This window comes from Bufo bufo, chromosome 4, assembly GCF_905171765.1.
Source record: "Bufo bufo chromosome 4, aBufBuf1.1, whole genome shotgun sequence".
In the NCBI taxonomy this organism is placed as follows: domain Eukaryota; kingdom Metazoa; phylum Chordata; class Amphibia; order Anura; family Bufonidae; genus Bufo; species Bufo bufo.
In genome coordinates, this window is record NC_053392.1 from 280,295,299 (window position 1) to 280,313,598 (window position 18,300).

General features: G+C 43.9%; 1 protein-coding gene across 1 annotated transcript in view; it reads right to left on the reverse strand.

Moving 5' to 3' along the window:
- Positions 1-18,300, reverse strand: part of LOC120999162 (collagen alpha-1(IX) chain-like) — a 152,678-nt gene that overhangs the window by 100,530 nt on the left and 33,848 nt on the right. Inside the window, 5 exon segments of the mRNA XM_040430036.1 lie at positions 3,269-3,331; positions 3,414-3,449; positions 3,577-3,651; positions 4,861-4,881; positions 9,943-10,026. Coding sequence (XP_040285970.1) covers positions 3,269-3,331; positions 3,414-3,449; positions 3,577-3,651; positions 4,861-4,881; positions 9,943-10,026 — 279 coding nt within the window.

An 18,300-nucleotide genomic window follows, 5' to 3' on the forward strand; every position in this document is an offset into this window, starting at 1 on the left:
GCTGGTTACTGCAGCTCCAATCCAGTTCAGTTTACTGTACTTCATTATTATCCAGTAGTCTGCTCAACAGTCCTCTGGGCAGTGGCGACAGTATTTGCGCTAAGAGACAGTGCACATGGATTGCTCCCCTTAAGGCTACATTCACACGACCGTGGTGTTTTGCGGATCCGCAAAACACGGATACCGGCCCATGTGCGTTCCGCAATTTGAGGACAGCAAATTCCGTTGCTGTCATAGAAAACGCCTATTCTTGTCCCCAATTGCGGACAAGAATAGGACATGTTCTTTTTTTTTTGCGGGGCCGCAGAATGGGGCAACGGATGCGAAAATTGCGGAACAGATACGGACTCATTCATACGGTCGTGTATCTGGATAACACAGAGACAAAAGGGTTAACCTGAAAGATGTGAAAAGACTCCAGCCAGGACCTAGAGCTCCGGTGGTCTGTATGGATACAAGGCCACACTATACACATATACTACTGCTATATTACTTTTCATGTATTTTCTATAATAACTTAAAGGGGTTGTCCGGGTTCAGAGGTAAACCCGGACATATCCCCATTTTCACCCAGGCAGCCCCCCTGACTTGAGCATCGGGGCAGTTGTTGCTCCGATGCTCTCCTTTGCCCTGCGCTAAATCGCACAGGGCAAAGGCATTTTCTGGAGTTCCGGTGACGTACTGGGGCTCTCTATGGGGCTACCAGGTGGAGGCTTCCGCCCAGCAGTTAGCCCGGTGATGTCACCGGCACTGATGGGCGGGCTTTAGCGCTGCACTAGCTTGTAAAACGGCTAGGGCAGCGCTAAAGCCCGCCCATCAGAGTCGGTGACGTCACCGAACACACTGCTGGGGGGAAGCCTCCACCCGGCAGTGTGTTATTGTAAAAAAAAGAGCACTTGGCCTGCGCGATCCAGGGCAGAGCAAGAGAGCACATCGGAGCATGAAATACTCAGATGCTAACATCAGGAGTGCTGCCAGGGTGAAATTATGGGTATGTCCGGGTTCAGAGCTGAACCCCTTTAATTCTGCCCTCCGTCATCCCCCTTTGGTTGGTGTGTATAACAAAAGATCTGTGTGTGTATTAGGCCACCTGACCAATGATTGTCAGATAATCTGTTGGTGTAATACAGGCCTAAGAAATATGTGAAACAATCTGTGTATATACCCAAGAGCAAACTTTGAGGAAAAGAGCATAGGGTTAACACAAGTTTGTCCATTTCTGACATTACTGCTAAGGAATAATTGAAAGTGAGCAAACAGTACAAAAACACTCGTCCAAGTGGCTAAATCTTCATGAAACATCAAAGAATGGGTGCGCTCGGCCCACAACAGGTAGCAGGAAGTCACGAACCCCAGAAGGCCAGAGTGCACTAATTGGGACTTATTAGAAATGACATGGCCGGGGTCATTTTCGGAGCTCACAGTGCACTGTGTTACAACATGCTGCGAATTTTAATTGCTTTCTACATCATTCCGCTAAATGAATTCCTATTATCCATCATCTTCAAGTGCAGATTTTAGCATCTGACTTAACGTCTGAAGTCTGTATTTTATGAACGTCTATTCTCAGCAGAGTGCAATGCGTCAAACGGTGGATCCCAGAAGATTCGAGTCTGCTGCGTCTGCATATGGACATCTATATAAGTTTCCAAATACATTAAAGGAAAATCTTCCTTGCAGCCCACCAACATGTACGAGATGTGTTAACAATGTCATTCTCAACAGCAACTACTCCGACTGCAAACCACGGAGGTCTCACACTGGTAGCATATACCGTCCGCAAACTGCGAAGCCTTATTCTCAGGCTGAAAATAATTCAAGTTTCAAATACCATCAGAATTGTGTATTTAATACACGTAAGGCCTCAGGAAAAACGCGGATCCGCAAAATACAGATGATGTCCATATGACGTCCGTGTTTCATCCGTTTTTTGTTTTTTTTGCTGACTCATTGACTTTCTGCTGTCCACATTTTCGGGCAAGTATACGACATGTTTTATCTTTTTGCGGAACAGACATATGGGTGTGGAAAGCAGATCATCCGTGTAGTTTTCTGCCTACGTATGTCTGGTCACAAAGGATAGACTGTGTCCTATTCTTGGCTGCAAAATGCAGTCCACTGACCCATTGAAGTCAATGGGTTTGTGAAAAAAAAACAAAAAAAAAAACGGATGCAACACGGACGTCATTTGTAATTTGGGTATCCATCCTGCTAAATACATTTGTGTGACTGTATACTTAGAATACAGGCCGCATATTCTCTGCAAACTCATATCAGCACAATATGACAGACATACAATATGATCAAAGTAAGCAAGCCGTCGAGCAGGGAGCTATGTGTCACCTCAAATAAAGACACCGGGTAAAGAAACGTCCGCTGTGACACGGAGAACATTGTCATACCATATGTTACCGCCTGATGTATGAGGCACCGTGTACATGGCTAGGCAGCTGTCAGTATACTGATGGGTTATAACAACGTCCAGTATACCATCTGCAGTCATCATTTCCTTGTCTGTTCCCTGGAAAGCTGTGTGACAACTAATATGGCCACCATCATGTCATAAAGTAGAAATCAGCAGTGCATTTCCTTCCGTCTCTGTTTGCTCAATCAGATCTGACATTCAGGAATCTTGAGGGGCTACCATGGGGCCATATGAGTCGTCACCCAGCTTTCCCAGGAATAGCTAGAATCAATCAGCTGAATACAATCTGTAATTCAAAATTTTAATGGCACTTACTACAGACTATGATATTAGATATAATAAAGCTGATTGAGATGTTGGCAGCAACTACCATCCAAATTTTAGAGCTATGCCCTGTCCCTTCTCTATCCATCCCCATATTATCCAGAAATAATGGAAATAAAACGGTTTTCCAACATAGTCGTGTCAGTAAGAACAGACAGAATAGCAGATTTCAGGCATAGCAGAGCCTTTAGTCGGCAGTCTCTGTGCCAAATGACAAACTCAACCCTGCTGCATATTATGTACTGCATAATAATAACAAACTGCATAGAATATAGACATTGCTATATGAACACCTGGCCATTTACTTAAATTGTATGTAGAAGGGAAGTCTGTGAATGGAGCTCACACACAGTCTGCTGGGAGATCTGAGGCACAGTCATCCTCTCCAACACAAGTCTATGCGCAGACAAGAAGCCCTCTATCCAGACACAGCATAGACGAGATGTCTACAGGGACCTCCCTCCCCCTTATACGACCTTGGCATCTCTAAAAACACCATGCAACACTGAATCTACTCACATCGGCTCCTGGCTCGCCTGGCAACCCGGGAGATCCTGGTTTGCCTGAATCCCCATCTGAACCCTGATAAGAGAAAATATCACAATTACTAACAAGACAAGGTTAAGAACACACAAGAACAGTCACAAGGCTCAGGGAAACTTACTGGAGGGCCTGGAGGACCATCTGGACCCCTGTCTCCCTAGAAGAAGCACAGACAAATCACAGCTACATTCAACACATGGGTGACAATAGGTGTTCAACAGATCCTTACTAAGGATGCACCTACAGACTCTCTCAGGTCAATCAGCTCGAATTGTCATACTTACATCAATGCCATCTATGCCAGGAACACCGGGTGGTCCGGGAGGACCTTCTGGTCCAGGGGGTCCCGGGGGCCCACTCTGATAAAACAATAGGATATATTAGGAATAGTGTAGATGATGCATTGCAACTCTGCCTAATACTAGACTGAACATACATAGCCGTGTGATCAACTTCTAAGTGAGGAGCATTAGTAGACAAATGATTTATTAGGTGGCATCTAACGGGCTTTCACCTGGTAATGGATCAAATACAGATTTAAGATAGTAGGGCACTTATTTATCAACTATTGTCACACTATAGGGTTTTATCTCTAGGTGACATCTGGAATTATAGACGGTATATATATATATATATATATATATATATACACACACACACACATAGTGATCTATTCTATGGAGGTTTCAGCCTGCCATGGGTGGAGTGTGTCCACTGTTCAGCCCCTGCAGCAGGATGAATGCACTCTTTCTTGTTTTCATATTTTTTTTAAATCCATCTATTTATGCAATGTCCTTAAAAAAGGTTTACAAAGAGGACATTGTGAGGTGGAGGTCTCTCCTCTGCCCCCCTCCTCTATGTGCAGAAAACCTGGGGGTGGGGGGCGACTTCTAGTCCATCCCCCAAGATGTGAGCTGGCCCAAACTTCTGTCCTGAACTCTACCTGAAACCGTGAGCCCTGCTTCCACATACATCCTAGATCACCTCCTGAACCTTGTACTGCGGCCTCATTGGCCACGCATTAACCCAACATCCCTTCCTTGTTAACCCTTTATCGCCTGAACCTGTCTGCTCTTCACCCTGCATAAAACCCTTGGTTATCTAGTTACATTAACCCTGCTACGGCTCAACCACCCCTGTGCTGTCCTCCCATTTAACATATTACACCTTAACCCCTCTCTGTCCCTAGTTAACCCTTTCTCACAGTACCCTCATTCTATGTCTCTCCAGGCTGGCTGCCTTACTGCTGCAGTCAGGAAGCTGGTGTTCAATTGGCATGTAATTGGCATGTCTAGGGAGTGATTATGTAAAAGTAGTCTACTTGAAAGCATCATCTTGCCCTTGTGTGTAAGTAAGATAAGTGCAGAACATTATGCAATATGTATCAGGTACAACTATGAGCAATCCCTAACACAGTCACAAAGTGCTGTAAACTGGCCACAAAATAGCCAAACATACATCAGTTAACACTTTCTCTGCTGTAAGTACACATTGCAGACACATTCAGGCAGGTGATGGCACTTCTAGAACCTCTAGCCCTACACAACGGCATTAAATCCATCTCTTACCTGGATCATGACCTGGGTGACCTGGAAAAGACAAGTGAAGGAAGTTAGATGACACTTACTTGAGCTAAGGAGATGCTGATGAGGTGTAACACTAGCACCAGCACAAGAGCCCTGCTACCCCTGCCACTTTTAGCCATGGTGGGACTTATGGCCAGGGAAGAAATCGCAGTATCCTTAGCCCTTGTCCAATATTAGGACCCACAAGTAAATCCCCCAAGTGAAAGAGCTAACACAAGTAGCAAGGTAAGCCCTGGAGAAGACTCAGATCCTTATGTTTATTAATGTTCTGGGAGGAGGGTAGTAATGATTGGAGGATGCCATGGTTGTGGGATGGGAAAGGTAGGATGGTGAAGGTCTCTTAACCCTTCCTCCAGCAGCTGGGACTGTAATCTAACACTACTGGTACATTTACTTGGAGCTGCCAGTAAGGGGTTACTGACCTCACTGACCTCCCTTTTCAATCAGGTATAATAACTTTCTTTTTATTGGAGCAATATGAAATTCCCACGCAGTCAACTCGTAACCCACGTCTTATCAGGAAGCTGCCTGTGAAATGACTTACATGACACTCTAGTTTTTCTAGATTATTTTTATTTCTTTTTCATCACTTCTATAAATGTTATATTAACCTTGCTAAGACTGTGAAAACCTGAGCCACCCACGTATTAATGCCCATTCAAAGAAAAGTCTTCCTATAAAAGAGAATGTAATATGAGACATTGAGAGGTCCTCTTTTGGCCAGTTGTTAAAAATCTGGTTATGGGAAAGCTGGGTAAACCAACATGACTTCGGTGTTTCTTCAACTCATTAATCACCCAGCTTTCCTAGAGTCCTGGGAGATTTACTAATGAAAGTGCACCAGAATTCTGTCACAATTTGCACCAAAAACAAAAATAGGCAAACATGCCTTGCCTGACATCTGTTAAGTGGTTTAGGCCATTTTCTCACCTCGTCCAACAAGGGGATATGGCTGTGGAAAATATGCATCAAAAGTGCACCAACATTTTTGTGCACATTTCTGGAGCAAAGTGAGACAATTAGTCGGTGATATTAACTAGTCTACTTTCACACTGGCGTTTTGGTTTCCATTTGTGAGATCCGTTCAGGGCTCTCAGAAGCGGTCCAAAATGGATCAGTTTTGCCCTAATGCATCCTGAATGGATGAGGATCCGCTCAGAATGCATCAGTTTGGCTCCGTTCAGCCTCCATTCCGCTCTTGGAGGCGGACACCAAAACGCTGCTTGCAGAGTTTTGGTGTCCGTGTGACGAAACTGAGCCAAACGGATCTGTTCTGACACACAATGTAAGTCAGTGGGGACGGATCCGTTTTCACTGACACAATATGGCACAATAGAAAACAGATCCGTCCCCTATTGACTTTCAATGGTGTTCAAGATGGATCCGTCTTGGCTATGTTAAAGATAATACAAACGGATCCGTTCTGAACGGATGCATGCGGTTGTATTATCTGAATGGATGCGTTTGTGCAGATCCATTACGGATCCACACCAACCGGCACCCCTTAGCACCGTACACGCTGCCACACACCATCAGTGTGGCAGCATTTGGATTGTGTTCTTCCACGTGTGTACACTGAGCTCCTGATGATTTGTGTAAAGAAACGCGTCGAGCAGTACTGAGATGCTATGAGTGGGAGTTTTAGCTAGGTTTAGGGTTATGGTTAGGGCTGGATGGTTGGTTATTTAGGGCTGATCATAGGAGTTAACATTCCTGGGTCCCGATCTTATTTAAAGGGGTTCTGCACTTTGTTTAAACTGATGATCTATCCTCTGGATAGATCATCAGCTTCTGATTGGCAGGGGTCCGACACCCGGGACCCCCGCCGATCAGCTGTTTGAGAAGGCAGCGGCGCTTCAGCAGCGCCGCGACCTTCTCACTGTTTACCGCAGGCCCAGTGACGTCACGACTAGTATCAACTAGCGCGGGCGGGGCTAAGCTCCATTCAAGTGAACAGAACTTAGCCCCGCCCAGGCCAGTGATACTAGTCGTGACGTCACTGGGCCAGCGGTAAACAGTGAGAAGGCCGCGGCGCTGCTAGAGCGCCGCTGCCTTCTCAAACAGCTGATCGGCGGGGGTCCCGGGTGTCGGACCCCCGCTGAAGAGAAGCTGATGATCTATCCAGAGGATAGATCATCAGTTTAAACAAAGTGCTAAACCCCTTTAAATTGGGGCGTTGTGTACCTGGACCTAGCACAGCCTATTTGGACACTCGCCATACTATACCAACCCGCCCCCCACCCTTTTCCGTTGTGCACGTACGATGTATACCCTCTAGGTGTGGACACCAATTTGTTCATGTCCTGTATCCAGTATATTAGAGTATATTAGGGTGACCGTGCGGCATCTTGCCCATTTGGCTTGGCTGAAGACCGATAGGGCATTTCTTTAAATTTATTGGAATGTACCCGACTTTGATGTTCACAGTCCTTTGCCCTTTCTTGTTAGCCCTCTGGCCGCCGTATGTTACTATACCGTAATTGGTTCTAGTGTGTAGGGTGTTTATATATATACATCCCCTTCTTTTTCCTTGTTTATTTGTTATTGAATAAAGAATATTTTTTTAACAGCTCTTTCCACCGTGATAAAACTAGCTATATTTAGAGACGTGTACCGTTTAAAAAAATAATAATGACAGTGAATTTGTTAAACTGTGATATGGCAGCTGTATCGCAACATAATCTGTCAGATTTATCATTACATCACAGTAGTTTTAGCGGTGACCTTATTGTTTTTGCCAAAACTACATAGAACTAAGAAATAGTTTTAACTGTACAATTCACTGATTGATTATTTTATACAGTTTTTTTTTGTTTTTTTTTCATTTAGGGGAAACGTTTTTTAACAAATTAATTTAAATAATGCTTTTATCATTACATCTATGATGTACATTCAAACTATTTTCCAGGAGCACTTTCTAATCTACACTTTGATGTACCCATTGACTCCAAAAGGCAAATATATAGCAAAAGAGTGTACTGGGACGAAACTGCAGTACCTGGCACTGTCACTATGAAACTCACAGTATAGGTATACAGACCGATATGAACAATGAAATGGCTGCAGCTCTCGCCCAAGCTCTGCTCTTAAAAAAACCTTTAAAATTAACACTGTGGCCTTTTCTACTTTGATAACCTGTCAAGTAAGGCTACTTTCACACTGGCGTTTTGGCTTTCCGTTCGTGAGATCCGTTTGTGAGAACGGTCCAAAATGGATCAGTTTTGCCCTAATGCATTCTGAATGGAAAAGGATTCGCTCAGAATGCATCAGTTTGCCTCCGATCAGTCTCCATTCCGCTTTGGAGACGGACACCAAAACGCTGCTTGCAGCGTTTTGGTGTCCATCTGATGAAACTGAGCAAAGTGGATCCGTCCTGACACACAATGTAAGTAAATGGGGACGGATCTGTTTTCTCTGACACAATCTGGCAAAATAGAAAACGGATCCGTCTCCCATTGACTTTCAATAGAGTTCATGACGGATCCGTCTTGGCTATGTTACAGATAATAGAAACTGATCCATTCATGACGGATGCATGCGGTTGTATTATTGTAACGGATCCGTTTTTGCAGATCCATGACTGATCCACCCAAAACGCGAGTGTGAAAGTAGCCCAACCTTGTAGACATAGTTCACTAAACATAACATATATAACCCAGCATTAAACAACAGCTATAAATATAGTTATGCAAATTTTTGAAATATTTGGGTACAGTATGTCATGAAATGCATGAAAGCACATGCACAAAGATGCTCACAGACAGTAGATTGCTAGTTCATTTAATATACAGTGAAAGCTTTCCAAATTATCTCCATTTTGAGAAGACCATCCCTTTATTAAAGAAGAGATTTACTATAATAGATTTTCATCTCCATCATAAAATTTTCATACTTGTTTCAGAGGATCCTCTAGAATAGGCATCCTCAAACAGCGGACCTCCAGCTGTTGCAAAACTACAACTACAACCCAGCATGCCTGAACAGCCTACAGGTATCAGCCTACAGCAGGGCATTGTGGGAGTTGTAGTTTTACAACAGCTGGAGGGCCGCAGTTTGAGGATGCCTGCTCTAGAAGACCATTGATGCAATTTTGGGTGGTTGTCTCAAATTGGTTTCACTATAGTTTTTTGGGGCAGATTTATGAACATTTTTGCTTCCTATGTCAGTCTGAAAGTGAAGTTTCAATGGGTCAGTCGGCACTCTGTGGTGCACGTGTCTTAGGGAAGGCATCCCGTGCAGACCATAGCGATAAAAGACCAGCACTCAATTTTAGTTAAATCGTTTATTGCCACATACTTATTAAATGTGACGCGTTTCGGCACAAGCCTTTACATTCCTCGGAAGGCACAGTTACGGGAGGCACAGGCTTGTGCTGAAACGCGTCACATTTAATGTAATGCATTTAAAGTATGTGGCAATAAACGTTTTATGCAAGACAACTGCAAGTGAGTGCCGGTCTTTTAACGCTATAGTCTAAAAGTGAAGATCATCAGAGTGAAATGCACCATGTTTATTAGGAGGTATATGGCTCTTTAAGGGGTTGGCCAATTTCTGGCTACTGTTGAAAATGTGTTTGTAAGATGATTATATGGCACTTACTAATATAGCATTTGTTGATATTGTGCACCAGTTTCTATATTTCATAATGTATGCCCCTTTCAAATACACTGGACCTGCCATGGGTGCTTGCATTGCTGGGAGTTTTGTGTGGGTGCAGTGTGGAGAAGACTAAGTGATGTGTCTGGTCACACGATCCTCCATCAGCAGCCATCTTATGGACAGGACCTCTATGTGGACAGGACAAAAGACTTGGCCATCAAGGAGCATACTTTATGAAATATAGAAAATGGCACAGGATTTTATCAAAGGCTATATTAGTAAGTACCATATAACACATTGGTCAACAATATCCAGAAAGAGGATAACTCATGTAATAAATTTGGAACTTCTTTCTTATTAAAACAAAATATGACATTTTCAACTACTATGAGCAAGTGCAGTCATGCATAAAAGTTAGAAAGTATATTTAGATATCTAGACATATAACACCCGATATGTACTTACCGCTCTCTTGGCCTCTAGCTCTGTGCAGGACTCTCTCTCAGGTCTCAGAGGATCACAATGAATTAACATCCACTGGAGGTCAAACTGTTTGAGAAAGCGGAATTGTGTCATTTTTTATGGATAACCTGTTATGTAAAGCCAGTACATAGAAAATATCAAAAGCACTTCTCAAGCATGAAGAAAAATGTGCACAGAGGGGGTCATTTATCAAAGAACAGTGTTTTACACCTATCTTTGATAACCCCTGCACCGCCACTTGATGTACTTAATTTATGATAAGGTGCATCGTTAGGTAGTCCATGTGCCAACATTGAAATCTACTCCAGCTCACAGCAGGAATAGATTTTGATCATTATTTATGCCAGTAAACTAACATAAATGATAGTGAATGTGCTGAGGTTACTCCCCCTTTTCAGAAAGTAGAAACTCCACTTGCACCTAACAGGGCCAAAATAGATGACCCCCCCCCCCCCCCCCCCCAGAGATACAGTATTCATGAATATACATATGTACAAAGTATATGTATGAAACACAGTACTTCTGACTCATTTGACGGTGTATATAGATTATTTGAAACTGGAACTATTAAGCGCTCCTGGAAACTTGAAGTTGTTCTGAATTGGAAAATTGATCAAACCAGTATTAGTTGACCAAAAAAGTTGTGACTTATGTAATAAATACAATGTGCCACCCATGGGCGTTGTTAGGTCAAAACATTCGCGGCTTGAGCCCGGATGTTTTGTCCAGTGCCTCGAATGTTATGCTGGATTGCTGGTAAAAAAAAATTGGGCTATTCCAGGGACCTTTTATATTGATTGGACCTGGGCAACCCCACAGATCATCCCCCACCCCCCTTGTACTTGTTCCGCTACTTTCCTGCTGCGCCAGCATGAGTTCAGTCACTTCGGTGGCATCGGTGCTCAATCCCGTCCTGCGTGGTGTAATCCCACACGACCTGCCGAGGGAGGTCACGGGTCTTGCGGGATCACGCGCCGCAGTACGGGATTGAGCACCGATGCCACCGAAGTGACTGAACTCATGCCGGCGCAGCAGATAAGTAGCGGAACAAGTACAAGGGGGGTGGGGGGGTGATTTGTGGGGTTGCCCAGATGGCTAGGCCCTTCACAGTAGTTATTAACCCCTTTCAGCAGTCCCCCATTCACTGAAGGGGGGACTGCTGAAAGGGGTTAATAACTACTGTGAAGGCAGGACTGCTGAAAGGGGTTAATAACTACTGTTAAGAGGGGACTGCTGAAAGGCGTTAAAGTACAAGGGGGTCGGGGGATGATCTGTGGGGTTGCCCAGATGGCTAGGCCCTTTACAGTAGTTATTAACCCCTTTCAGCAGTCCCCCATTCACTGAAGGGGGACTGCTGAAAGGGGTTAATAACTACTGTCAAGGGGGGACTGCTGAAAGGCCCCGCCCTCGGAGATGGAGGCATGGCTTCATGGGGTAGGGCGTGGCTTCACGGGGGCGTGGTAGAGTGGGCTTGTGTCACGGATGTTTTCAGACCCTAGCAACGCCCCTGGTGCCACCTAACATGATTGCAGTTGTTTTGCTAAGTGATGCCCATCGCACTTCAATGATGTCATCTGTTAAATAGGTGACATAATTTCCTAACTCAGTGACCCCAGTGTAAAATCTTCTAAGGCTACTTTCACACTTGCGTTCAGAGCGGATCCGTCTGGGGTCTGCCCAGACGGATCCGCTCATATAATGCAGACGTTTGTATCCGTTCAGAACGGATCCGTCTGCATTATAACTTAGAAAAAATTCTAAGTGTGAAAGTAGCCTGAACGGATCCGTCCAGACTTTACATTGAAAGTCAATGGGGGACGGATCCGTTTGAAGATTGAGCCATATTGTGTCATCTTCAAACGGATCCGTCCCCATTGACTTACATTGTAAGTCTGGACCGATCCGCTTGCCTCCGCACGGCCAGGCGGACACCCGAACGCTGCAAGCAGCGTTCAGGTGTCCGCTTGCTGAGCGGAGGCTGAACGCCGCCAGACTGATGCATTCTGAGCGGATCCGCGTCCACTCAGAATGCATTAGGGCTGGACGGATGCGTTCGGGGCCGCTTGTGAGCCCCTTCAAACGGAGCTCACGAGCGGACACCCGAACGCAGGTGTGAAAGTAGCCTAACAGACATAACTGTTAGGCCACTTTCACACAGCCACTGTTTGCCCAGTGTTTGATCAGAGCCTACACAGAGATAAGGTCCACTCCTGGCTTTGGCTGACAATCACTGATGAAAATCACTGATCAAATACTGACTTTGTGAAAGCAGCCTTAAGGTCGCTGATAATATGGGTCTGGTAAAGCCCAGAGCAGGGAGGGGTAGAGCAAGCAAACAACTGCATGGAGCTAAGGCTTTGTGATGTGAACAGAGGTATAGTCTAGAGATGAGCGAATTGATTCTAGCAATTTTGACTTTGTCCCAAATTTCCCCAAAAATCTGGTTTTGAGAGACCTACGCATAATACTCTACTGGAAATGGAACGTGCAAGTCAGTTCTGCTTCCAAAAGGAAAAGAGTACCGAATGTCCCCTTTTTATACTTCTCTTAATGAGACAATAAATTAATCTTCCTTTATCAGTTCACCTTCCAAAAGGACAAGAAAACTGAGTGCCTCAAAAGAAAATTGCCCTGGTTAGCCGAGTGGCCTTTGTTAGGGTCTTGGTGGTGCTCTTTCTCATGTGGGAGACCACCTAGTATGCACAAGGAGTATTGTAGTCCAGCCAACACTGAATATATGCAAATTAGAATATCTTACTTGTACCAGGATCAAATAGGCTTGGTGCTTTTTTCTTTTTGGAAAAAAAGCTAACTGAGTAATTTCACCAGAAAACCAAAGGTTTGCAAATTAGATTTCCTCGAATTGCACTGATTATACAAATGGAGGATATCTCCAGGGGAAAATCTTCTTATGAAAAAGCACTGATTGAACAGTTTGAAGCTACCACACGGGAAACCTGGTGGTAGCCTCAAAATCTTCAATCTGTTCTTTTTCATAATATGATTTTCCCTTGGTGGTAGCCTCAAACTGTTCAATCAGTGCTTTTTCATAATAAGATATTATTTCTGTCTATCTCTCTCTCCCTCAGCCTTCAATAGAACTTTTGATTCATACCCGAAAGGATTTTCAAGAAATTTGCTCATTTCTATTATAGTCATCACATTTATTTATTCTGTTATTAATGGCATTCTTATTCTAAATTCAGAATCACAGCACTGGCCTATATAAGTAGCATGTGCATGAGATGCATTATAGGACTGACCCTAATGCCAGAGGATCAGTATGTAGAGCGTGTGCTGATGGAATGCACGGCATAAAGGCAAGCTCACAAGGGGCTCTATGTGACTGTGACTGCTATGATCCTGTGAAATGTTTCACCACTGTGAGATATGTCGACTGGCCTCCATAATGCGACCTATGATGAAGAGCTAAAGTCTCATGCAACTGCCTGCTGTACGGTAACTGCTACAGCAGATAATGACTCCTTTCATACATAAATGATCATTGCTATGGAAACTAGCAGACAGGACACACTGCAGTCGAAAATGGCGTGCGCAGTATTTCTACAGAGAACAGAAAAATACATTTATGCGACCAGACAGAATCATTTTGCAAAATCATGGTTATTAAACTGAGACTTTGCTGCCCTCTGTGTGCACGATGGTTAGTCGGATTTCCACATAGGAAATCAGCAGTGCAATGTAATGGGCTGCCCTCCACTGCTCAGCATGTCAGAGAGCCATGCTTCATCGCTTCTCACTTGGGCTATCCTAATTGACATTTACAAATTCAGCCTCTCGTGGCAGTATAAGAAAAGAAAGTTATGCTTTCAAATATTATGGAAATGACTTTATTGAAACAAAGATCAGTCAGAGACACTTTCACATTTATTTATCATGTTAAGCCTCAATAAACTGGACGTACATTGCAGAACCCCGGGGAGTGAGAAGAGGAGATTTACTGTATATGTCTCAATGTTTAGATAGGAGTCAAACTTCTGTTAACATTAGACTAATAATGCATTTATTAACCTGGGCCCCTGGCTAATGTCAGGAATATTCAGTATTAGGAGCACTTTTCAAACAGAGTTTAACCTCTGACATTACAATACAACAAGGAGAAATATTAAGGATCATAACAATTACTTAAATATTTGTTAGCAGTATTAAAAAGATAAGCAAATATTTCTCCACCACCAGAATTGAACGGGCATGCACAGATATCATAGGGCCCCATAACAAAACTTAACGAGAACTCCAGTGAGACTTATGACAAGTTTTTATGTATTTTTTTTATATTTGGAGCCCACTTCACCCGAGTGGATTGGGTGCTTTATAAATATGGCGCTTAGTCTGAATACCATATTTCTAAATGTATTTATACTAGGCAACCGGCATGAATACATATAAAACTCCTCTACAGAGCTATAAATCCTATGCTTCCCCTCATAAAGCTAAAGGGGTTTTCCAGGCTCCTGACATTGATGAACTCTGTATAGGTCAATGACATCTGATCGGTAATGGTCCGACACCCTGAAACCCCCACGATCACCTGTTCCCTGCAGCCTCTTGAACGGGGACTAGCATTGTGAATAAAACAGGAAGTACAGCACCATTCAAGTGTAGTAGGCGTTCTGGGTTACTGCAGCTCAACTACCATTCACTTCAACCCGAGCTAAGCTGCAGTAACCAAGCGCAGCCACTACACTTTGAACAGAGCTGTTTTTCCAGTTCCAGTCAAAATGTTAGTTCTAGTACCAGAGGCTGCAGGGAACAGCTGATCGGTGGAGGAATGGGGTGTCAGACCCTACTGATCAGATATTAATGACTTATCCAGAGGATAGGTAGTCAACCTCAGGAACCTGGAATACCCCTTTCACTATAAAACTGGCTGCCTGCAGCCACGACTAGGGAACTCCCCCAAGTGGTGGCTGTGGGAAAATGTTCTAAGTCAAGAAATAGAAAAAGGGATTTAAAGCTGGAGAACATGGCAGGGGCATGGTCTGTCTCAATGGAAAGTATGCCACTGCTGGAACCACTTTGTTGCTTTCCTAGTAATCCTCTTGTAGCCGAGAGCATTAGTAACATGAAATTGAGCAGGATGCTTACGGTAAGGCAACAGTTGTGTTGATCGAGCTCCTGAGTATAATGGAAGTCAATAGGAGAACCTGAGCATTAAACCAGGTACCCCCTGCTCTGAAGAGGGGAGGGTGCCTAGTTAATAGATTCATAGGAACATGTCAGAAATTGATGGAAACACCACTGAACTGGTTTGGGGATAGCATGGGGAGGATGCCTGGATGCATCATGGACTCCCAGGTCACTGCTGGGAACGATGTTGTCCGAGTAGTACGCCACTTTTACAGACTGACAATAATACGCACAAAACCGAAGATGAAATCGATTTTAGAGGAAAAATTGTTAGGAAACATTCTTTCCTGTATATTTACTTGTATATAAAGTGCAAGTTCAGCCCAAAATTTTGTTGATTTTCGGAACTGGGGCCATGATTTAGAGGGACGGCCGGTGGCATCCGTATTGCGCCGCTAGAGGGGAAATTCGTGGACCGGCGCAAGACCAACCACAGTGAAAGCATTTGCCAAGAATGTTTTCATTAATCAACAATGAAAGTCGGAGGTTCGAAGACGATCCAACAGGCGATCCGGCGGCGTTATTCCCATGACCCGCCGAGCAGCTTCCAGGAAACCAAAGTCTTTGGGTTCCAGGGGTAGTATGGTTGCAAAGCTGAAACTTAAAGGAATTGACGGAAGGGCACCACCAGGAGTGGAGCCTGCGGCTTAATTTGACTGAACACGGCAAACCTCACCTGGCCCGGACACGGAAAGGATTGACGGATTGATAGCTCTTTCTTGATTCTGTGGGTGGTGGTGCATGGCCGTTGTGAGTTGGTTGAGTGATTTGTCTGGCTAATTCCGATAACCAACGAGACTCCTCCGTGCTAATCAGTTACGTGACCCCCGGCGGTGAGGATTGTGTTGACCAGACTCTTATGGGTGAGTGCCTGCTGCTTAGCTGACCATCGAAAAAATTATAGTTGAGGGCCTGCAGGTGAGCTGACCATCGCAAACATTATGGGCAAGGGCCTGCTGCCGCTTTGGTGACTCTAGATAACTTCTGCCTGATCGCACATCCCCGTGACGCCGATTCATTTGGATGTCTGCCCTATCAACTTTCGATGTCCTTTTATGCGCCTAACATGGTGACCACGGGTAACGGGGAATCAGTGTTTTATTCCAGAGAGGGAGCCTGAGAAACGGCTACCACATCCAAGGAAAGCAAATGGGGGGGCGCGCAAATTACCCACTCCTGACTGTCAGAAGAGGACACCGTCTATTGAAAAATTACATTTTATGTCACAGAAACATTTTAGAAGTGCACACGTTACACAGCAGATGTGGGCCTGGTCAGGTCACTGTCAGAAGAGGACACAGTCTATTGAAAAATGAAATTTGATGTCACAGAAATTTTTTAGAAGCGCACACGTTACACAGCAGATGTGGCCCTGGTAAGGTCACTGTCAGAAGCGGACATCGTCTACGGAAAAAGTGCACACTTTACACAGGAGATGTGACGCGGATAATTTAACTGTCCGCAGTGGACACCATCTACGGAAAAAGTGTACTGGATGTCACTGATATTTTAGGGATGTGCACACTTTAAACAGGAGATGTGGTGCGGATAATTTAACTGTCTGCAGGGACACCGTCTACGGAAAAAGTGCACTGGATGTCACTGATATTTTAGGGATGCGCACAATTTACACAGGAGATGTGGCGCGAATAATTTAACTGTCCGCAGCTGCCTATTACTCAGTATTTTGCTCAGGATGCACTAAAAATATATAGTGCTGCGGTCACACACAATAGTCCTTAAAAGGACTTTTGGGTCTCTGAAAAGTTTTTGTATATGCCTGTGTTTTTCTAACTTATATTGGCCATCATACTAAATGTCCTATGAATAGTTGGTAGCTGTCTTGATTATGGTGGGACATTCCTGGCTCTACAATCTCCCTCTCTACCTGTCCCATTCCATGCTTTCTGCAGAAATGCTTCTATTGCTTTTGCAAGATAACTGGATTTGCTGCCTCTCTAGATTTTATCTTCTGATCAACTTTCATGCATTACAGTTCGGGAAATTACAACTGTATGAAGAATTCTAGCTCTGCAGGTAATGACTAGATCCAAGGGATGTGATTTTGCACATTTACAAGCTTAGCAGGAGAAATTGTCCTCAAGTACCAGTTTGCTGTAGTACTGCCTACATGAGATTACTGATAATGATTACTGTATAGCTGGGAGGTCATGTCACCTACATGGTAATGTCAAATAACTGCCATGCATTCTTTTTCTGTTTTTCTAAACCATCCCCTTATTTGTATATCATTACTTCCTGAGTTATATCCCAGGGATATTGGCCATGTGCATTCTGCATTTTGTGGAATGGAACATCCTGCCCTCTATAGAACTATCCTATACTTGTCCATACAATTGACAAGAATAGAACATGTTCTATTTTTTATTTTCTATTATTTACGGGGCCATGGAAAGGACATACGGATGTGTACAGCACACCGGTGTACTGTCCACATCTTTTGCCGCCCTATTGAAGTGAATGGATCCGCACCCGACCTGCAAAAAATGTGGATCAGATGCGGACCAAAAATATGTTTGTGTGCATGTTCCCGAGCAAAGGTACAACCAGTCCTGTACCTATTCAGATTGGAAGAACCTGGCCCAAGCACTTCTAAAAGCAGCCCTTTCTCATTCAAGCATTTTGGAAACAGCTCAGTTCTCTAAGAAAGTGAAATGTAAAAAGCGCTGATTACATTTACTATATTGTCTGAGGCACCAGAAAAGATGTAAGTCAATGGTGTCATCAAATGGTCACTATGAACTGGATGCTCACTGAGTTAGTAGGTGGGTAACATCGCACCACTGGGTTAGAAGTAAACATGTTACACCATCACAATAGGAGAAAAAGCTTCGAAAGGAAGACAATGGCCATTGTGACATGTACATCGCAATATATCCTAGGTTATGAACAGTCTCTGGCTACTGTTACATTAGCACAGCCTAGGAATAAAGGTCAGAAGCTACTGGGATATCATCATAACAGAGCACAGCCTAGGAACAAAGATATAGATTATTGTGACTGCATCGTTTAGAGAATGCATAGGAAATAATACAATTTCATAATCATAACAGCTTAGGCATAAAGATAATTATATTGTGTATCATCACAAGAGTACAGCCTAAGGACCCTTTTACATAGCCTGAGGATCGGGTCGATTATGGCAAACAAATGTTCACACAAACACTC